The sequence below is a fragment of the Medicago truncatula genome, chromosome 2, assembly GCF_003473485.1.
Source record: "Medicago truncatula cultivar Jemalong A17 chromosome 2, MtrunA17r5.0-ANR, whole genome shotgun sequence".
NCBI lineage: Eukaryota > Viridiplantae > Streptophyta > Magnoliopsida > Fabales > Fabaceae > Medicago > Medicago truncatula.
Window position 1 is genome coordinate 36,510,689 of NC_053043.1, and position 23,125 is coordinate 36,533,813.

At 33.2% G+C, this 23,125-nt stretch overlaps 3 protein-coding genes across 3 annotated transcripts; 1 reads left to right on the plus strand and 2 right to left on the minus strand.

The window, feature by feature from the left end:
• Nucleotides 1-270: 270 nt before the first annotated feature.
• LOC25487133 (mitochondrial inner membrane protease subunit 1) lies at nucleotides 271-5,999 on the minus strand. Its single transcript, XM_013608992.3, has 5 exons — nucleotides 5,779-5,999; nucleotides 5,470-5,691; nucleotides 2,175-2,285; nucleotides 1,587-1,641; nucleotides 271-790 (listed from the first exon to the last, which is right to left on the minus strand). The coding sequence occupies exons 1-4, from the start codon at nucleotides 5,905-5,907 to the stop codon at nucleotides 1,603-1,605; spliced, it is 501 nt and encodes a 166-aa protein (XP_013464446.1). The 5' UTR covers nucleotides 5,908-5,999; the 3' UTR covers nucleotides 271-790; nucleotides 1,587-1,602.
• A 3,036-nt stretch (nucleotides 6,000-9,035) lies between these two features.
• Nucleotides 9,036-13,149, minus strand: LOC25487134 (solanesyl diphosphate synthase 1, chloroplastic). Its single transcript, XM_013608993.3, has 6 exons — nucleotides 12,685-13,149; nucleotides 11,420-11,553; nucleotides 10,915-11,042; nucleotides 10,673-10,776; nucleotides 10,159-10,286; nucleotides 9,036-9,843 (listed from the first exon to the last, which is right to left on the minus strand). Exons 1-6 carry the CDS (start codon nucleotides 12,905-12,907, stop codon nucleotides 9,295-9,297), a joined length of 1,266 nt encoding a protein of 421 aa, XP_013464447.1. The 5' UTR covers nucleotides 12,908-13,149; the 3' UTR covers nucleotides 9,036-9,294.
• Nucleotides 13,150-21,753: 8,604 nt separating this feature from the next.
• Nucleotides 21,754-22,445, plus strand: LOC120578398 (FK506-binding protein 3-like). The gene is made up of 3 exons (XM_039831087.1): nucleotides 21,754-21,762; nucleotides 21,911-21,975; nucleotides 22,059-22,445. The coding sequence occupies exons 2-3, from the start codon at nucleotides 21,967-21,969 to the stop codon at nucleotides 22,443-22,445; spliced, it is 396 nt and encodes a 131-aa protein (XP_039687021.1). The 5' UTR covers nucleotides 21,754-21,762; nucleotides 21,911-21,966.
• The last annotated feature ends 680 nt before the right edge of the window (nucleotides 22,446-23,125 follow it).

Below are 23,125 nucleotides of genomic sequence, written 5' to 3' on the forward strand. Positions count from 1 at the left end.
TTGGTTTAACAACCAAGTTGGACAAAATCACAGCAGTGCCATGATTTTGTTGAAGCTACTAGCTTTAGCAAAATCACATGCTGAATTCTATCTTACATACACCCTTTCCCACCTCCCCGATCCTTTTCTCAATAGCCTATCCTCTATAAAAATACGCTTTTTGAGAATGAAGATCAAGGGATGGGGAAGGGTGTAGATAAAAATACAAATAATTTGGGCACAACATAAGCACATTGTTTGCAGTGTTTTTAAACAAGGAAGCCTGAAACATACATACAATCATTCTTAAATATTTACTTCATGACTTAGTTCTTGACAACCCTCATAGCCCGACTCAAGCTGCCTGAGTGTGTATTTTCACGAAACGAATCAATAATTTCAGACATAAAAACAAAACAACCAACCTGACAAATGAGCCAAAATGGATGAAGTACTTTGTCTCTGAATCTATGTTTACAATTTTCAGGGTAAAAATTCACAATGTAACAATCAAAAACAAAGAAACTCTACCTTGCATATAAATTTCAAAAAAAATATCATGGGTAAAATGCATGTTTTGATTGGTTTCTAACCACCAATTGTTCTGCATATAAATGTGCAACTCTGTTCTTTTTCAAAGTTTATAGAGTAACACACAACACAGTGCTCAAGCAAACTCCAATGCATGTATCCTTCGTAGCAGCGAAAAGGAGCATGGTCCTTGAGGTGTTACCCTTGAAAACAGCCACATTCATGGAAAACATTGAAGCTCCATCCAAGTAGCATTTTGAGGGATGGCTGACCATAAGCACTGTTCAATTAATTGGCAAACGAAAAAGATGTTAAAGTGTTGAGTATCAACCCATAATAACACAAAATCTTGAGAACTTCTTAAAATCCAATCTATGTAAGGGAATCATTGCATAAGTGCACTCATGCTTTCACTAATAAATAATAATTATTGGTACCTGGACGATAAATTACTTCCAATGTCGCATTTTAACATTGTAGGATGTTGAAATTTTTATATGTATCCAAAGCCTAAGGACTAGTTTGGTTTGAGACATTTCAATTTTCATTTAACTTTTAATTATAAAATGATTTCTCTTTTTTAAAATTTATAACAGACACAGTGAAAACTATCTATTTTTGTATCAAAAACAAATCTTTGAAAACAAGAAATAGAGTAATAAGAAGCTGAATTTTTAAATTAAAGATGAAAATATAAAATATTAAACCCAACATGCCCTTATATTTTTTCATGTAGCTGAGTCTGTAAACCTGAATTATATGAGACACAGTATCTATAACACGGAAGAAATGTTACAATTCAAAATGTGGCTAGATTATCACACCTTAGTATACAACAAGGTCTAGCAAAATCAAGATGCTGTTTCATCTGGAGTTACAAACAACCATGATTCAATATTCAAATTTCATGCTTTGTAAATTACAGACGAAGGGGACATTGAAAGCAACGCTGTCCACAGACCTAATTGATTATTCGTCACCTTTGTGTTACTTATCTTATACTCTATAACTTAAGGCATAAGGAAACACCCTAGCAGGAGAAAAGCAGACATTGCATATAATGGAAAGTACCGTACCTTCTTTAAAATATCTTCAATTATCTAACCGTCCAAAGCTACTAGGTGGCCAAACCTGATAGAAAAAAGTATTTGAAATATCTTTAACAATATAATCAATTAAAAAACAAATTTTCACTAGTCAAAAAAGTGTGTAACAAATATGTAGATCTTTTGGTATCAACTAAAATTATAGAAGCATAGCATAATAAGATAAAATTAACTAATCAGAAGGACCCATTGTCAATTAAAAAAAAAAAAAACTAATCAGAAAATGATGTCCTCACCGCAATGATAGATGAAATTATTCTAGTATACGATATCTAGATCAGTAACAAAAGTCTACAAATATAAAATCAGTAGATGATTGCAAGTATACGTACAAGTCGAGAAAGAAAAATAGAAGCAGTCATGTACTAACAGAACAGTATTATTATAACCTTAGCTTGGTCTAAATTATTCAGGAAACTAATATTGAACCACATGAAAGTATGTTGAGAAATAAATTGCACTATAAACCTCTATCAAAATAAAATAATAGGGAAGAAACCTAATGAATCAAAAACAAACTATAAAAAAATAACAGAATATATTGGGCACGGCAGTTACCCGGAAAAACACTTTTCCTCTTATAAGACCATACGGAACAGGACCGAAATGACGTGAATCACGCGAAGCATAGACGTTATCTCCTTGAATCCAAACATGCCCCTTCGGCACCTAAGTAAAAAAATATTTGATAAATAAAGCAATAAATCAAACTTATCAGCATAAATTAAAATAGAACAAGAAAAATCAATGCAACCTTCAAAACATATATTCTAAGCAAATGTGACACAAACCAGATAGTTGATTATGTTTTATATTAAAATTTAATAATTAGTTGAAGTGTCAAGATTCAACAATGCAAATTGGATCAAAATGATGCTCTGAAATGTAGAATCAAGGATATCAGTAAAACTTAAGTAGCTAAGTATTACAATCTGAAAACAAAATATCAATAATCTTAGCCAAAAATATAGAGAAATTTCAAGTAATATAACCAGACATCATAAGCAAATAACTGATCTTTTACCACAACAGTTGCAGTAAAACAATGATGACGACAAAGTGATCGAAAATCAGATAAATGCATTTTATCAAGACTCGTTGAAAATAATCTGCATAGCTCCTATATAGCACCTTATGAATTACCTATTTTGAAGAAACCTGGTAATGAAACTGTATTTTTTTATTCAATATATGAAAGACGTAGAAAATTGCATCAAATCATTTTCTTTATTCTGCATATTTGTTCATTGAAAATATCACCAACACATATAACTCAGTTGAATTGGTATATAACACACAAGTAATAATCTTTTTATTGAATGCATTAATCAACGGCTTCAAACTCATATGACCAAACATCTTAAACCTTCTTCCAGTTCCACTCACTATAATCCAACATGATAAATGTTAGGAACTAAGCAATTGAATTTAAAGGGGAGGCCTATTTTATTGAAAGATTCCAAAAGAGAGGGAGAATAGGAGAAATCTCTCCCTCAAGAGTTTCCCCTTCTACAATAGAGTCACGACTCTATTCACTAAGAATTTACAATACTCAATAATAATCCTCACCTATGCATGTGTTCTCCTATTTATTTATACATGATACTTTCTAATAATCAAGTAATTAGTACTTTCTAATAATCAAGTAACTAGTTCCCCTTTATTCTATATCCTAGCAATAAAACAAGCAAGAGGTGCTTTCCAGAATAACATATCTACATGCTACAAATATTAAAGAAGAAAAATAAATGCTGGAAAAAGTTCAATACCCATAATAAGTGTTTAAATAAAGGTCCACAACAACAATCTAGATCGCAACATCATGGTTTTTGAATTTGATTCTGCCGCGACTTTTATTACGGCTGTATTATCCATGTTTAATTGTGATTCTCTGTAATATCAAGAATCACGACTGCAGCCCTTACCGCAACCGATATTTTAAGAGTTATGCTATTTTTTACGAAAGGCTAACCACAAGGAATATGTGAACAATGCTAAACATCCTTTTCATGTATGTAATTTTCATTTGTTTTTGGATAAGCATGTATTATTTTTTTAAATAGACCAAAACTACTATAACTTCTATCATTTATGGAAATCAGGATGGGTAAGTAGTGTTAAAACGAGCCATTCAAAACAGTTCTGCATTTCTTGCTCAAAATGCTTCGTAATAATTAGCACTTTCTATTTAGCTCAAAATGTTAAGTAATAATTACCATTTTCCATTTAAAAATTGTTTCGATACACCAGGAAGTTTCGCATTAATTGGGAATTGAGGTTAAGGGTAGCTTATAAACACCCACTCTCCTCAACCCGCGGAGTAGCATTTTAAATAAGGGTCTAGAGGAAAAGAACGAGAAATTTTCCACCATTTCTAAGAGAGTGAGTTTGTAGAGAATGATAAATGAAAACTTATAATTAAATATATATTTTAAATTTTAAAAATATTATAACATAGATTGGGTTTGAAGAATGTTATCTGAAACCTCCATAACCCTCCTCTCCCAAATTCCTCTATTAATTCCACTTCCTCCTTCCGTTTTTTCCAAGCCCTCCCGTCCTCCCAAACAGACCCTGAAGACAAAAGCGTGATGGCCCGAAAAAGGACAGTATCTCATAAAAGCGGCACAACAGACTTGAAATTGACACTAGAAAGAGGGCCTAAGCTACACATGAGGATTGACACGGCCTAAGCCATACACAAGAAATGGGGCTATTTTTCTAGTACACCAACAAACCTCACATCGCTTGGGAATCGAGACTAAGGATAGCCTATAACCACCCACTATCCTCAACTCACTAAACGCCTTTAAACTAATGACTAAAGGGCTTAGATAAGACCCTAAGCAGACAATACCTAATTAGTTAGTGCAGTAGAGTTGAGGTCGGAACAAAACCTTGCTTATAATTACTTATCTAGCATGACAACAATCAAGTAGCCACATTTTCACAACAATGTAGCATATCTAAAAAAAACAAAACACAAATCACAAAGAATTGATAAAACAGACAAAAAAAAAAAACGAGAAAACAAAGAACAAACCTCTAAGGGTAGTTTACAAACATTCACTCTCCTCAACCCATCGAGACACATTTTAACTAAAGACAAAAGTGTGAAGGGCCCCAAAACCAACAATATCTCAAATAAGCGGCGCAGCAGAGTTGAGATCGAAATTTTAAGGCTAGGAGAGCCTAAGCCACACACGAAGTATTACACGGTCTAAGCCATACAAAGAGCCGATAAGCCCTTTAGCCTCAAATTGGCTTCTAGTACACCAAAAAGTCTCGCATTTCTTTTATAAAAAAACTCACTCTTCTCAACTCACCGAGTCCCTTTGTAACTTAAGACAAAACCATGAGGACTTACATAAGACCTAAGCAGACAATACCTAAGTGTATGCTTGGTTCCACTTCTAAAGGGGTCAAAATTGATTTTGGAAGTGTAGAATTGATTCTAACATGTTCGATTGATTTCAAGAAGAAATGATTTTGCCTCCAAAATTGATTCTACTTGAAGCCAGGATTCGTAGCTTTTGATTCAAGAATTGATTTTTACACATGAATTTAAACTTGAACTCATTTTTACACGATTATCCAAACAAAAATCAGTTTACCTTCAACTAACTTTTAGTCAGAATCAATTCACTCAAAATCGATTATTGTCATTGCATAACCAAACATACACTAATTAGTGTGAATCCCATAATAGCTAATCTAACATGAAAACAATCAAGTAGCCACATTTTCACAACAATGTACTAAAAAAACAAAACACAAAATCACAAAGAACTAATAAAACAAACACACAAAAAGGTGAAAACGAAAGAACAAACCATTAATTAAGCAAACACACCACAGCAATTCTGGAATCCTCAGAATTCAAAGGATCAAAATAAGTAACAGTATCCCCTTCCATAGCAACAACCCTTTTTGTCAAATTCCTATTAGGGTTCAAAGGTGACTTCACAAGAACCAAATCACCATGACCAACTTTCCCAATCCTCGGAGAAACATGCTCCACCAAAACAACGTCGCCGGCGATATTTAGGGTTGGGAGCATACTAGGTCCATAAGCCTGCAAACAGAGGATTATAGCAATTGAGTCAAAAGGGTATCTGAGAAAAACGAAGATGAATAAGAAAGATGAAAGATTGAAGAATACGTGTGTAGGTGAACAGAGGTAGTTGCCAGTGAAGTGAAGGTAACAGAGGAATTTTGCGATTATTGCTGAACGATCTAATGCTTCTTTTGCAACGCTTTTCCATTGTGCGATGTAATTCATAAACGGCATTTTTTCTTGTGAGTTTGTATGTGAGAGAAAGAGATTCTTTCTGAAGTAGATGTGGAAATTGGCTTAACTAAAAAGTTAGGCTTTGCAAAGTACTTTAGGAGTTTACTCTAAACCCCGTAAATTTTTTTTTTGAAGGATCTAAACCCCGTTAAATGTTCATAAACCCTTCAAAAATAAAAATAAAATATTTATCGATTCATAACTTTGGATCGCTTAGATTCGAAGGTGACGACCCGATCTTTAATTGCACTTTTGGTCCTCTATCTTTTTAAAAGTTTCGATTTTGGCTCTCTAACTAATTAAAATACAAAACAGCCCTTATATATTGGATCTTTGGCAGTTTTAGCCCCCAATGCCACTTTTGATTTAGTATTCGCTGAGGTGACACCCACAATGGTCGACACGTGGCACCTCACTTAAAGAATGTGGGTGCCACGTCAGCGAAGACTAAGTCAAAAGTAGCATTCGGGGCCAAAACTGCCAAAGATCCAATACATAGAGGATTGTTTTGTATTTTAATTAATTAGTGGGTCAAAATCGCAACTTTTAAAAAGATAGAGGACCAAAAGTGCAATTAAGCTTTTTTATTTTATCAAGGATTGGGGTTTACAACTCAAACGGTTTAAGGGTTAGGGCCCGTACGATCTATTTGTAATTTTTTTTTTTTTTTTTGGGGGGGGGGGGGGGGGGGGGGTTGACCTCATAAAAATATCTTGGGTGGAGTGGAACTTTGTTTGCAGGAGTTAGGGGGTTGGTGGTTTGGGGGTACAGAGAATTAGGGAGTTTAATATTTCTCTGTTGGGGGGGGGGGGGGGGGGTGCGGGTTGACCTCAGAAAAATATCTTGGGTGGAGTGGAACTCTGTTTGCAGGAGTTAGGGGCTTGGTGGTTTGGGGGTACGGAGAATTAGGGAGTTTAATATTGCTCTGTTAGGGAAGTAGTGTTGGCATTTGTTGGAGGATAGGGAGAGTTTATGGATTAGGGTGTTGTCGGCGCGTTATGGTGTAGAGGGAGGGGGGTGGCCGAGAGGCCTCTTTATGGTGGCGTGATATCCATGCCTTGTGTAGGGAGGAATGGTTTAGCGATCACGTTAGTCGCTCTGTTGAAAACGGGAAGCATACCCTTTCTTGGTCGTATGTTTGGCTTGGTGGGGTGTCGTTTAGAGTCAGATTCAGCAGGTTATATGACTTGTCGGTGTTTAAGGGGGAGTCTGTGTTTGATATGTGTCAGTTAGGTTGGGGGGAGGAGGGGGAGGCGTGGAGGCGGATGTTGTTTGCGTCGGAGGAGGAGTTGGTGGGGAAACTTATGTTACTGCTTTATACTGTGACTTTGCAGGTTGACAAGGATGATAGATGGCTACGGGCATTGGAAACATCTCATGCTTTTTGTGTTCATAGTCTTTATAATTTCCTAACTATTCAACCTCATATTACTTCACTGGTGGCTATTTCATCTCTTTGACATAAGGATGTCCCTCTGAAGGTTGTGTTGTTTGTTTGGTGGTTGTTCCGGGATAGGTTGCCTACAAAGGACAATCTTCTCCGTCGAGGTGTTATTGACCACGACTCCAAGGAGCGTGTGGCAGGGTGCGGTTTGGTTGAATTGTCTTATCATTTGTTCTTACATTGTAATATTTTTGGGTCTGTCTGGTATTTTATTTATAGATAGCTGGGCATTTCTGCGGTCGTCCCTCTTTATGTGCCGGATCATTTTAATCAATTTAGTTATAGTGGTGGTACCGCAAAGGTTCGGTGTTCAATATTACAGGTTATTTGGTTTGCTACTGTTTGAGAAATTTGGAAAGAAAGAAATAACAGGCTATTCAAAGACAAAAAATACTCGATAATACATGTGGTTGATAAGATTAAGTTTCTCGCATTTATCTAGTTGAAGGAGAAATTTTCTTCACTTCCCTTCAATTATCATGGTTGGTGGTTTAGTCTGTTTACCATGTTGGGCATAGGCTAATAGTTATTTCATATGATTAAGTCCGTTTATCATATCTAATTAAATTGCTTCTTCATCTTCACTATCAATGGGAATGAGATTGTCCTCATTTGTTTTTTTGCGCAATGGGTCACCTCTTTCAAAATTCATGAGTTCTTCAAACAAAATTTGTATCTCCGCAAATTGATTCTCTCATGTTCTAGTTTCATCTTTTTTGTAATGTTTCCACTCTAAACATGTGGGAGGTAGCGGACGCTCGTCCTTCAGAAAACATGAACAAAATTATCAGGGATTAATCCAATGCACATGATGTGCAAAGATGGATTGTGACAAGGAAATTAGGGTTTGAGTATCCCAGGTTGCCTAAGGTGCTCAGATTATCCATTCTCACAGGGAAAAATGACAAGAAAACAGTGAAAATAAACAAAGATAAAAGGGGATACCTTTAAGAATCTTGAGATCGTTCGACAAGTAGAGGTTGGGCGGATGTTTTAAACCCCTGACCGGTAAGTTGTCGTAAGCCAAAAGAAGAACGAAAATGCACAAAAAAGGAAACTCTCAACAACAAGGAGTCGAAAAGAACTCAAAGAGGGACGACTCTCGCTTTATAAGTTCTATTTGAAAAAGAAATATGACTAAAATAATTTGATATACATAAAGAACAAACCAACATCTAAGAACGTTCCTCGAAACCAACATCTAAGAACTCAACTGTAAGAATTTAAAATCTTCAAAAATGATTTTTATGATAGTAAGGAAACAAAAATATCTTTAGATTTTTTTTTAAATCTCAACAAAAAAAAAATCTCCAGATTCTTTTAACCAAAATCTATATTTTTTTTTTAAAGTTGATACAAACGCAGCCTGAATTTAGTTAAGTTATTTGAATCATGTACACTTACCATTTCTAATTGTACACTTGAATAACATCGTTAAATAGTAAAAGATTAATTTTTCACTAATAAGGCGTGAGTTATCATCAAAATTATTTAGGGTCTAAATTTACCAATTGCTTTGGTTCCAACTAACATACTGCTTCTTGCTTTTTTCAAAAGACAAGATTAATCCAAGGAGAATGGCCATGCAATTTGAAACACATCATCTTTCAGCCTTAAGGAATGACATTTGCAACTATGGAAAATATGAAAATCTCTTCCTAGTAGTAAGTTAAGTACAAGAAAATCAGAAAAATAATAATCATTATTATTTTTTCATTTTAAATTTTGTATTCCCTTACAACCAGATCCAAGAAAATAAAATGGAAAAAAGAATATACTGATACATGTATAAGATCATAAATACAATAATGGAATATATTATGTTACTTGTTCTTGATCCTTCAATGTCTATACACTGGGTTTGTTGGAAAATCTTGAAATGACAAGTTCAAATAATCATGTATTATTCTTGATTTTCTAAATGTGTCTCATCATGCACAAACTTATGCAATTCTTTGAAGATTATATGTCACCATGTCCTCAAGAGCTAAACGATACACACTTGGAGGAAGACATTGAAGACTTTGAATAGCAAGATCAGCTTTCTCTTTCGCCAACTCTTGTGCTCTTTCGATTCCCCCACAACTCTTAACCAACTTGATCGCTTCGTCAAGAGAACCAATCTCGCTAAATTCAGACTCGATGATATCCCTCAATTTCGGTTCTTTCTCCAATGCGAAAATTACTGGAGCGGTCAGGTTACCTTTGGCGAGGTCCGTACCTGCAGGCTTTCCAAGTTGCTCTGCCGATTGCGTGAAATCCAATATGTCGTCAACAACTTGGAAGGAGAGACCGAGATTCTTCCCGTATTCGAACATTTTCTCGGTCATGCTGCTGTCAGAACCGCTGAAAACTGCAGCTCCTTTTACACTGGCAGCAATCAAGGAGGCTGTCTTAAAATAACTCTTGATTAGATACTCGTCGAGCTGAACATCACAATCAAACAAGCTAGAAGCTTGCTTTATTTCTCCACTAGCAAAATCTTTAATCACCTGTCACAACACCAAAAGATTTAGCAAATTTTTTTTTTCTTTCAGAAAATGGAATTATGCATTTTTTTCATACCCTATGCTAAGCAGTTATGAAATAATGATTTTTTTTTTTTTTGTTACGTCAAGGTAACCCTGCATACAACTGTGGAGCCCAATCCCTCAAACAAAGTAACTGATATCCATTTACGGGGTTGACCTATCCTAACATATGTTCTTTCATACTCACCGACCAGGGATTGAATCTTGGAATGATGATTTTGCGGATGCAAGTGAAAGATAAGGATATTTTAAAAGACGTATAATGACGGAACTCACCTGGCTGATAAGTTTAATGACTTCAATGTTTTCAAGGTTGGCGAGATACCATGATGACTGTGCAAACATGAAGTCTCCAGCCAGCACTGCCACTCTTGTTCCAAACATTTGATGAACAGTTTCCTTCCCTATTAATTGAAAGCAAAACATGGAAATCAAATGTCACAGTTTGGAAACTGGAAGCTTTTTATGAATGTATATATCAATTTGTCAAGGTGATACATAGCAGATGTATCTTTCGAGTTGTACTTAACACCGACATGTAATGACCCATAGAACGAGAAATATTATTCAATTCCAAATTACAAAAAAGTTTCAGGCCATATGTGTAAGGTGTAAATGAAATTCTTGATCAAATAAATTATAACATGGTAAGATTCAAATCAAAACGACCGTAAAGTATGAGAAAAATTGATTTAGGGCATGCACATTGCCAAACATGATCATAAGCAGAAAAATAAAGTAATGTGAAGAACAATAAACAGCCATTTCTAAATAAGTATCACTAGCTTACCTCTTCTTAGGTCACTCTCATCTAACACATCATCGTGTATCAAACTTGCAGTATGAATCATTTCAACTATCTCAGCTAAACGTCGATGCTTTACAGTAAGATCCCTGCAATCATTCATTTAAAAAATGAATCTTTCAAATTTTTTTAGTCATATACGTAGAATTTTCAGGACAAGCAAATAACTTCTCCTTGTATGTGTACGTGCACGTGAGAGAGAGAGAGAGATAAAATTGTATACTTACTCAAGGCCATGTAGCTCTGCGGTCGCCCTTGACACCAAGAACACAAGAGCCGGTCTCATCCTCTTCCCACCAGCACTAAAGATCTGCTCAGCTGCAGATATTAAAACTGGATTTTCTGCGCCTACAATCTATCAACAAAATTTTCATCAGATACACTAACATATAGGCAACAAAAATCAAATCATTTCTGTTTGCAATGTAAGAGAACCTAAAAGGCAAGAAGGCTCAGTAGACAATAAGAATGACCAGTATTGTCAAATAGCCGCTATTGCGGTACTATAGCACTATAGTGTAGTGGAATTCAAAAACGGATAATTAAAAGAACAATAAGCAAAGAATGTTCTGTTTCAAATTACTGAACAATCGGTATCATCATCATTTTCTGGTCTGTTGAAGTCAACAGAACAAAAGAAAAACTCAAACAGACAAGACAGGACACAATTATAAGCAACTAGCCAGATAGTAGAAACCAGCACACAACATGAATATAGAAAGTTATACTTACAGACTGAAGATTTTTATTGAGTGTTAGAAGATCATCAGAGACTACTTCAAACAACCTATTTGGTGAAATAGGGGTTGCTGGATAACTCTTCAAGTTCAATCCTTTTGCAAGGTCTTTAATTGCTTGAGTTCCGCCTATTCAAAAACCAAACCAAATCTTTAATGCCAAAATTCCACTTCTAAAATCAATACCAATATATACTCATTCATTCACTATAAAACAACGACACAAATACACACACCGCAGTGACACACTTACATGTCCAGACCAATACTAATTTGAAAAAAAATGAAATCAATACCAATATATACTCATTCACTCACTCTAAAACAATGACACAAATACACACACCGCGGTGACACACTTACATGTCCAGACCGATACTAATTTGAAAAAAAATGAAATGATTGAATGTTACACTTGTCTGGTGTTCGACAATATCTGACAATTCTAATACTGTGGCACACCAGACACACTTTCAATCAGAAGTATTAATACCACATAGTACATACAGAATGAAATGATTGAATGTTACATATGTCTGACGTTCGACAACATCTGACAGTTCTAATATTGTCGGACACCAGACACACTTTCCATCAGAAGTATCAATACTATATAGTACATACAAAATGAAATGATTGAATGTTACATATGTCTGATGTTCGACAATATCTGACAATTATAATATTGTTGGACACCAGACACACTTTCCATCAGTACTACATAGTACATACAAAATGAAATGATTGAATGTTACATGTGTCTAGTGTTCGATAGAACAATTCTGATACCGTCAGACACCAGACACACTTTTGATCAGAAGTATCAGTACTACGTAGTACATACAAAATGAAATGACTGAATGTAACATCTGTATGGAGTTTGTGAGTATCAGAATTGTATACTTCTGATACTGTCGGACACCATACACACTTTCAATCATATACTACATAGTACATGCAAAATGAGATGATTGAATGTTACATATGTCTGACGTTCGACAATATCTGACAATTCTAATATTGTCGGACACCAGACACGCTTTCCATCAGTACTACATAGTTCATACAAAATGAAATGATTGAATGTTACATGTGTCTGGAGTTCGATAGAACAATTCTCATACTTTCGAACACCAGACACACTTTCAATCAATCAGATACTACATAGTACATACAAAATCATTCATGCAGACTAGTAACATGAAGCAACTCCACAACATACTTCAATTTATTAAAAAATGAAATAAAATATTATTATACCATTCAAAGTAGGCTCAGCAGTATCCATAGAAGAAACACGATATTGATGAGTATTCCTCTTCTTACAACAAACCAATTTACGAGCTCCATTTCCACACCCTTTAGAATTCACCTTAGCATAATTCTTCACCTCATATCTATGAAAAGAAGCATTGGAAGAACAGCCACAATAAACCAAGTTTTTACCAAAAAAATCAATGCTTTTGCTAGTGACAGACATCATTCAAGAAGTAACAAAGACAATTCACAAAACCCAGATGGAAAATGAAGCAACTTAAGAGGGGGTTTAAATAGCAACCATTGGAGGAAGAAGTGTGAAGAAGGGGGTGTTATGGAAAATGGAAGAGAACTAGAAAAAGAGAAGAGTACACAGAAAAAAGGGTTCTTTTTATGGGTCACAAGTATTGGTGAAGTGGAAAATGAAAACACAAGTTAAGTGAGTGGATCCTAAGAAACCACATGGGACTTGTCTTGTTGGTTTCTTATCGGTCGGAGAGAGAAATTTGTGATGACAAAAAAAATATGTGATTCATACTTCTTGCTTCTATAATTTCATTTTTGAGGATAATATAAGAATTAACCTCAAATTACATATTATATTATAATAATAATCATGTATATTGTATCAATATATATATTAATCAATTAAGAAAATCAATTAATATGAGATGGTAAGAGATTTTTGAGCTCTATTCTCGAGGTTTTGACTTTTGATTTTTAATTTAAACTTTGACGAGAATTTTATTATTAGTCTTTATAGTTTGACGCAATAAATATATATTGATTATTAGTCTCTATAATTTGACGCAATTAATATATATTGATTAATTATTGTTTAAAATAATATGAATAAAAATAATTTTTAATCTCTTTTACAATTTTTTAATTGTTTTGAAGTTACCTCTATCGGGAATTGAAAATTGAAAATTAATTGTTTAAGACAATTTTTTTTTTTTTTTGTATTCTAAAAAATGAGAGGGTGTCTTTCTATGATTATGAAAATAGATAGAAATATTTTTTCTTTTTTTGTTAATGGATGGGATTGGAGATAAGCATGAGATTAGGTACATTTTTATTGGAGATTGAAGATATTTGTTCTCATGAAAAGATATAGGAGTGTAAGAGGGAGGACGGAAAGTGGAAGGACGATGTGAATTTTACGTTTTTGATACGTTGATGGATATTGGTAAAGTAGATACTGACACACGATATTTTCGGTAAAATTAATTGTAAAAAGGGTAGAAAGTGGAAGAAAAATGTGATTTTCGCGTCTTTAGTAAGTAAGTAGAAATTGATAAAATAGATATAGACACACGAGAATCACGTGAAAGTTAGTTTGAATGACGGAAACTTGAAGGAAAATGTGATTTTTGCGTCTTTGGTACGTAAGTTGAAATTCATAAAATGGATATAGACACACGAGATTCACGCTAAAGTTAATTATATGAATGATGAAAACTTGAAGGAAAATGTGATTTTCGCGTCTTTGGTACGTAATTGGAAATTGAAAAAATAGATAAAGACAAACGAGATTCACGCTCAAGTTAATTCTATGAATATCGAAAAGTGGAAGGAAAATGTGATTTTTGCGTCTTTGGTACGTCAATGGAAGTCGGTAAAGTAGATACTAACACACGAGACTTAGACACACGATATTTTCGGTAAAATTAATTGTAAAAAGGGTGGAAAGTGGAAGAAAAATGTGATTTTCGCGTCTTTAGTAAGTAAGTAGAAATTGATAAAATAGATATAGACACACGAGAATCACGTGAAAGTTAGTTTGAATGACGGAAACTTGAAGGAAAATGTGATTTTCGTGTCTTTGGTACGTAAGTGGAAATTCATAAAATGGATATAGATACACGCGATTCACGCTAAAGTTAATTATATGAATGATGGAAACTTGAAGGAAAATGTGATTTTCGCGTCTTTGGTACGTAAGTGGAAATCGGATAAAATAGATTTAGACACACGAGATTCACGCTAAAGTTAATTCTATGAATGACGGAAACTTGAAGGAAAATGTGATTTTCGCGTCTTGGGTACGTAAGTGGAAATTGATAAAATAGATACAGACACATGAGATTCACCCTAAAGTTAATTTTATGAATGACAAAAACTTGAAGGAAAACATGATTTTCACGTCTTTTGTACGTAAGTGGAAATTGATAAAATAGATATAGACACACGAGATTCACCCTGAATTTAATTCTATGAATGGCAGAAACTTGAAGAAAAATATGATTTTCGCGTCTTTAGTACGTAAGTGGAAATTGATAAAATAGATAAAGACAAACGAGATTCACACTCAAGTTAATTCTATGAATATTGAAAAGTGAAAGGAAAATGTGATTTTTGCGTCTTTGGTACGTCAATGAAAGTCGGTAAAGTAGATACTAACACACGAGACTTACCGTAAAAATGTTTCTCGACTAAAGAAAATAAGAAAAACAAAACTATTTGCTAGATTAAAGCAGATGAAAAACGGGAGAAAATTGACTATTTTACTTTGAGTATTTGATACATTTTGGATGAAATGCGGAATGAAAATGTGATCTTCACACCTTGTACATCTTTGGAAATTGGAAAAAATAGATATTGACACATAAGACTCGGGTTTACATGAATATGTTTTGAAGGTAAATGTTTTTTATCAACAATTTTAAGATAAATGTTTTGAATACAACTTTCATTCCTATATTATTATGGCAAAAAAGTATATTTCTATTATTATGAAAATATATAGGTCAAATACCTCTCCGAGTCCTTTAAGTTTCTTGTTTGTTTCAGATAGATTCTTTAAGTTTCTAAGGTTTAAGATAGATCCTTTAAGTTTGGAGTTTGTTTCGGATAGGTCCTTTATGTTTCTAAGGTTTCAGATAGGTCCTTTAAGGTTCGAGTTTGTTTCAGATATGTCATTTCTATCAAACTCCGTTAAGCCAAAGTTGATTTGAGAGAAATGACCTATCGAAACAAACTCAAAACTTAAAGGACCTATCTGAAACCTTAGAAACTTAAAGGACTCATCTGAAACAAACGTGAAACTTAAAGGACTCAGAGAAATATTTGACCAAATATATAAAAAAACAAGGATGGAAATTTGCTAAAAAAAACAAGGATGGAAATAAACAGCCAAGACATAATTATTTAGTTATTAATTAAAGTATCTATAAAGTATTTAGTGGACTAGACTATAAAACTTCAACTTTATATGAGTCCTCTATGAATAGACGATAAGATTGGATTCCATATATTAGACGATCTTTAAGTTAGATATTTAATTTTAAAAACAATATATTTTTTTTGGTTACACAAAAAAAATATCTATAGTAGATGTTTACTTCAACTTAAAACATGAGAAAAAAATCTAAAAGTTGAAAATTGCTACTAAGACTAACTCTAACACTCTTTTATTTTAATATCTTGTTAATACTTTTTTTATTAGGTGAAAATCTCTCATCATTTTAAACATTGATCAATCATAAAGTGGTAGAAATTACATTAATTTTACTCAATAAATATTACATATTAAAAGTAAATTGTTAAAATGAATTTCATTAGCATTTTAATTAGTTTTCGGTTTGATCATGTGCTCAAACAAGAACCAGAAAAAACAAACGACAAACAAGAGTATCCAAAAGTGAATGTACCTTTGAAAAAACACACAATTTTGAGTTTAAGGAGCCAGCCACGTTTCCGTCTCTAGTGATGCATGGTACACTTTGAAATTGTGATTATGTTCGTTCCACTTAATGTACTTTTTTTTTCTCTATCAAATACTTTTGATTTAATGACTAAAAAATCATCTTTTAAAATAAATAAACAGTTCTTTTCTTTTTTAGAGGAAAAATAATTTTTTCTTAAGATTAAAGTTCGTCATTTTGACCGCTCAAATTTGTTACTACTATTTACGTACTCCCTCCATTTATATTTAAAAACAGAGGGAGTATTACTTTATAATAATAATTTACCGAAGAACGAAAATAAATTAACTCCTCTCAAATAAAAATAAAAAATTCACGGTTTAAATGGGTAAATAAAGGGTCTCAATTCCATAAACGGTATAAACCAATCACAATGATAGTAATGATAATTTAATTGTTTGTTCTTCCATTTTGTTTTGCCATGGCTACATTCAAACTAAAGGTTTTCCATTAAATTTTGGATCAATTGAACTGCAGTAGAAAATATGAAACTTGTGAAATACCACCATTGTAGCCTTGGAGATGAAACGCATATGGAGAAGAGAGAGGGGGAGTATTGTGTGCAAAAATGTGTATATGTTCCGCTTTTTATTTTCATTAATATGAAATATTGATTTAATCTAACGGTGTGTTTTGTATGGTTCATCGGTGAGAGACTTAATTGAATCCTCACCCTAGAATCTACCCCTGAACCAATATTCATAAAAACTCATTTGAAGCTTTTATAAAATGATCTATTTTTTATCTTGTTTATTTTCTTCTTTTCTTTTTATTTCAAAATGTATTTATGTGTACTTGAACTTTTAGAGAATGATAAAATCTTAATCTTTTGTATTTCTTGCAGAATATTATTAGTTTTTGTCCACGTTTTTAAGTTAGTCTATGTTGTGGGAAACATTGTTGGATGGAAATGAAATTGTAATGTTGAATGAAATTTAAAACATTATTTTGAAATATGTTGTGTTTAGCTTTCTAACTTGATTTTTTTTTTAAGGAAGCTTTCTAACTTGATTTTATTGTTTTAAACAAAAATTATGTTGTCTCGAAAAAAATCGCAACAACCGATCAAACCCAAACCGTATTGGTTTGGTTTGGTTTGGTTTGAATTTTAATTTTAAAGTCAATCAACCAAAATCAAACTAAACCACGTGATTTTATATCTTGTGGTTCAGAAGACTTTTAGTCTCAAAATCAAACAAAACTGCACCGCGAACACCTTAAGTATAACTATAATAAAGATAATACTATTTTTTGGTGTAGTTTTTTTTTTTTTTTGAGAGAGGTGTAACCTTTTTTGTTTAATCCCAAAATGCCCTTACTTGATTGCAGTTGTTAAAAAAAAATTGTTTTGGTGTAGCTTATATTATTTCCAAAATTACCCTTTAAAATTGATCTACAGTTAGCAAAAGAAACAAAAATAACCTATTTCCTTTGTAAACCACCCACGATTATTCAAAGAGAGAAAGTAATGGAAATTTCATAAATGAGAGAGAAGGAGAACCCTATCACTCTCATACTCTTCCTTCAAAAAAAAAAAATCACTCTCATACTCTGATTGGCCTGTTAAAGTACCTCACTTATGGTTATACATGTTGCAATTTCTTACTTCTACTTTATGCATGTTATATATTTTGCCATCAATTTATTTCAATTCGAATTGTTATATTCTTCCATGCAGGTGCCTCCATATTGATAAATATACAGGACAAGAAAAAAAATCTGACCGTCTTTTGCTTCAAACTGTGACAATTTTTGAATCCTTTTCTTCATGGTAAAATTAAACACAAAAATAGACATTTCGTCTAATTTTTTCCTTTTTATCATCTTTTACAATATACTTCTGCATTCATAAGTTTTTTTTTTTTTTTTTTTTTTAAACAAATCAAAATGTAATATATGCTCAAAAGCGGAGTGATTCACCCCGCACAAGGTGTACTAAAAGTGATGAATCACCCAATGTCAGGTACAAGACACAAGCACCAAAAGAAGATGCCACCAGCAACAGAAAAATAAATCATTACATGACATCCATACAAAGAAGTGAGTATCTCCACCAATCGTGAAAACCAAACGATAAAGGAGTAACATTCGAAGAAAGCCATAAAAAAGAGTTCAACTTCACTCTTTCATCAATACTGAAAGGATCAATAACCGCACTATTGAATATATAGTTATTTCTCTCCTTCTAAATTGCCCAAATACAAGCAAGACAGATAACCTTGAGATAATAATGAGAAGGACGCGGTAAACTTGCCATGTGAATAAACTGAAAGTAATGATCCGTTACCGAGCCAGGAAAAACACAAGGGATACCAATCCAATGACAAACAGAATAACCAAACACTCCCAAACACATCACAACCAATGAAGAGGTTATCCGCCGTCTCAGAAGAACCACATCCACCAACGCAAACAATGTCGGTAGGTTGAAGAACATGTCGACGAACTAAATTTGATCGATTTGGAATTCTATCTTGAAGAAGACGCCAAGCAAACATAGATACTTTCGAAGGAACTAGTTTGTGCCATACGTCATTAAGTACACCAGCCGCCACTTGATCATCTATAGTGGTTAGGAAACGATAAGTCCCACTGACCGTATAGCCATGAATCAGATCAAGCAACCACCACCACTGGTCCTGAATGTATTCCTGCAAAACAACATTATTTAACAAAGAAGCACACTCCCTCACACTATCCTCCTCCCACACCATCAAACGACGCCTCCACACCCACCCAGAACCGCCTTCCTCGATTCCTTTCCTAATCTTTATTTAATTTTTTTATTTTGTATGTATTCAAAATAAAGAAAAAAAAATACAATATTAGCCAGAATTTTGACTAAATTGCTTTGGATATGCTACTCAAATGATCCGGTAAATTTTATGCTTTTCATCAACGTTGGTTTTGTTTATGCAAGATATTGGGTTGGTTTTTTTCTTGATATTTGATTCACAATAACAAACGCATTTACTGAATTCTATGAGTCTTCATTTATTTTTAATCAAAATTAGCCTTTAGGTGTATGTGATTTGCTAATTATTTTTAACCATTTGTTCACGTTTACGAAGGAATGAAAATGTGGAATAATTGAGGAACGAAGGCCTAAAGGTAAATATAGCATAGCCTCTGGGTCAAATGCAATACAATTACTTATTCTTTATCCTCTAATTGAGAGGGATATATATATATATATATATATATATATATATATAGGGCATATCACATGAGAATGAGTAATTTATGTGAGAATGATGAGAATAAATTGCAGCCATCGGATTAAAAGTAATGGATTAGATTAAAACACCACTTAAGTGACCTTCTTCCTCCCTTTTCCTATCTCTATATATATATATATATATATATATATATATATATAGAGAGAGAGAGAGAGAGAGATACATGGCCAGAAGAAGAGATTGTGCACGCAACGTACCAATGTTGGCTCAGTCATTGCCGAGGGTTATCGAGGGGAAGACAGTGACATGAGATGGGGTTCATTCTTAAAAATGGATAGTAGGCTCAACAAATAAGCTTTGGTTTTCAATCCTATTTTTTATATTCTTTTTCTATTTGCTATAATTTTTAGATAGGTTTATGATCTATTGTTGAATTAAAATTTAAACATATATTTTAGTTATTACACATAGAAAATGTTATGTTTGTCTAATGCAGGCAAACGTTCTACATAGCAAATGATGGGGTAACTGATGCATGTGATTATCTGGTATTCATTGCATCTTGCAACTAGAGGTTATAGATAAACGCTAATTCCCTATTTATCCATATGCATGTATTGGTTCCATTGTGATTGACTCAACGTTTAATGAGTTATAGAAGATACCGTCTCAAAAAATAAAATTCAGATGTAGAATAGTTTATATACTACTCTTCTAAATTATATTTGTGCATGCTATATATTAATTTATACAAAGAAATAAAGTATACATCGCTTCCAAAATATAATAAAAATCGGTAAACAAAAGTTGATGCATTTGGTTCAATTTGGATCAAATACATTAATTTTTGTTGACAAATTTTTACTTATATTTTGAAACAAAGGAGTATATACATTAACGTAGTAGAAAAAGCGGACAGACACGCCATTAATCTTTGGCTAGGTCTGAGATAACATAATCATCACTCTAAAGGCTTATCATCTTCAACTTTGCAATCATCTTCAATAGGATGACAAAATGAATGGATTGGATCCTAACGGATTGATAAAAAAAATTCATTATTTAATTTTTTTTTGTTGAAAAATGATCATCCAATACATCTAATAAGTATTATGTCCATCAATTCATCCATTATTAGATTTTAATTGATGGATATCCATCCGATCCATCTAATGAAATGTGTTATTTGATTTTTTAATATGTTTTACATAATTATTTCATTAATAAGCTGGTGCAAAAAGTAAAAAATTACAACTCATATTTATTTATGTCTAAGTCCAATTAAAATCCATTATTTGTTTTGTTGAAGAAAGATCATCCAATACATCTAATAAGTATTAGGTCCATCAATTAATTTATTATTAGGGGGCGTTTGTTTTTGGGAAACACAAATTATTCCCATGAATAACATACCCGGGAATGAAAATATGAAAATTTGATTCTTGGGTATTTGTTAAAAAAAGTGTTTGGCAAATAACTTGACATTCCTGGAAAAATTGGAAGTTACAATTTTTTTTTTAAAAAATATATGCATAATATCATGGGAATGCACATTCCCATCTCTTTACATGAGAATAAATTCATGGGAATAATGGAAGTTATGGGAAGTTACTCAATTCCCAGGAACCTTTATACCCAGGAATATTTTTTCTCAACCTCATAACAAACATGGGTATAATTAGGGGTGTTCGCATCCAATCCAATCCAATGCAAACCGCAGCAACCGAACCGAAAAACCGAAAACCGAAAGCAAACCGAAAACCGAAAAAAAACCGCAATTTTAAATGGATTGGATTGGTTTTCGGTTCACATGGTATAAACCGATCCAATCCAATCCAAACCGAACTTATACTTGTATATATGAATTTCTTGTAAATGTAATCCTTAACTACTATTATTCTGTAACGTTTCTATTCTCTATGACTTTCTCTTTGTATTGACTTTTTTCAAATTTTTAACAAATATTATTAATTGTATTAATTCTCTTCCTTGATTAAGGAGTATACATTCAATGATCACTTCTACCAAAACAAAAATCACTCAAACGACAATCAGCCATTTATGCTATATATTTGCCTAGGCAGGCTCTTGTTTCTGTATACTCATTCACCTTTGGCCTTTCATTTGCTGAAGCACTTCATCCCCTCCCTCTCTTAGCCACAGTTTCGTTCCCTTTTAGTACTTGGAAAAGCAAGGTGAACATCAACTCTTTTGCATTTCTTTCTCTTAAAATTTTTCTATTATTTGTATTCAAATAAATGGGTTTATATCTTTTGTGACTTACTCTTAGTGTTTCTTAATTTCTTATTCCTTTTTGTGATTTACTATTTGATTTTTATGTAGAGATATTGTATTTGCATTTGGTTCTTTTAAGTGTTCTCATAGCATTTCTACTAAAAATGGCTGAGATAAGTTTAAAAGTTATTTTGAAGGAATTTAATTTGATATCATCGTTGGATAGAATTCTAACTTGCTTGTTTTATCTATACAGGAACAAAACACCCAAAATGTGGAGAGAGTAATTGAAAATGCTGAATTGCCTTCACCTGAACCCAATGAGCAACAAACTACTTCAAAAAAGACAAAGGTTCCCAAAAAAGACAAGAAGAGGAAGAGTGGTGAACCAACTGCTGAAGAAGAAGAAGGAGAAGAAACAGAAGAAGATGGAGGTAAGAGAAAACCCACTAAACCTAGATCTTGGACTTGGGATCATTTCACTAAATATAATTGTCCTAAGTCAAGAAAACGTAGGGCTAGATGTAAATGGTGTGAGGCAACTTATGCATGTGATACACATAGGAATGGTACATCTAATTTAAAGAATCATTTGTTGACTCAATGCAAAAAGTTTCCAAGAGAAACTACTAATGATGCATAAACAATTCTTAGCCTCTTGCAACTAAAAAAGGAAGATGAGAAAGGGGTTGGTAATACATTGGTTGGTGTTTCATTTGATGTTGAAGCATGTAGAGAAGCTCTTTCTAGGATGATTATTATAGATGAGTTGCCTTTCAAGTTTGTTGAGGGAGAGGGATTTCGGTATTTCATGAGTGTTGTGCAACCTAGATTTACAATTCCAGGAAGGATCACTGTGGCTAGGGATTGTTGGAATCTTTATGCGAATGAAAAGAATAAGCTAAAAAGTTTACTCAGTCATCCAAATCAGAGTGTTTGCTTAACTACTGATTGCTGGAGTTCTGTTCAAAATTTGAATTATTTGTGTCTTACTGCACATTTCATCGATAATGATTGGAAATTTAACAAAAGGATACTAAACTTTTGTTTGATCAAAAATCATAAAGGTGAAACTATTGGGAGAAAAATTGAGAAGTGCCTTTTGGGTTGGGGAATCTCTAAAGTTTTCAGTCTTACAGTTGATAATGCAAGTGCCAATGATGTTGCGGTTTCATACTTGAAAGGTAGAATGGAGGACTGGAATGCTCATCCGATGAAAGGTGAATATTTACATGTTCGTTGTTGTGCTCATATTTTAAATCTTGTAGTTAATGATGGATTGAATTCAAAGGATCTGCATGCTTCAATCAATAAGATTAGAAA

Excerpts from the sequence above, each read along its gene's own strand:
- LOC25487133 (XM_013608992.3), bottom strand. The coding sequence starts at position 5,907 with ATGCCGTTTATGAATTACATCGCACAATGGAAAAGCGTTGCAAAAGAA. Across the intron at positions 5,692-5,778 it reads ACCTCTGTTCACCTACACAC|GCTTATGGACCTAGTATGCT; the intron begins GTATTCTTCAAT and ends CTCTGTTTGCAG. Across the intron at positions 1,642-2,174 it reads GAGGAAAAGTGTTTTTCCGG|GTTTGGCCACCTAGTAGCTT; the intron begins GTAACTGCCGTG and ends TTTTTCTATCAG.
- LOC25487134 (XM_013608993.3), bottom strand. The coding sequence starts at position 12,907 with ATGATGTCTGTCACTAGCAAAAGCATTGATTTTTTTGGTAAAAACTTG. Across the intron at positions 11,554-12,684 it reads TGCTGAGCCTACTTTGAATG|GCGGAACTCAAGCAATTAAA; the intron begins GTATAATAATAT and ends GTTTTTGAATAG. Across the intron at positions 9,844-10,158 it reads TCATTAAACTTATCAGCCAG|GTGATTAAAGATTTTGCTAG; the intron begins GTGAGTTCCGTC and ends GTGTTGTGACAG.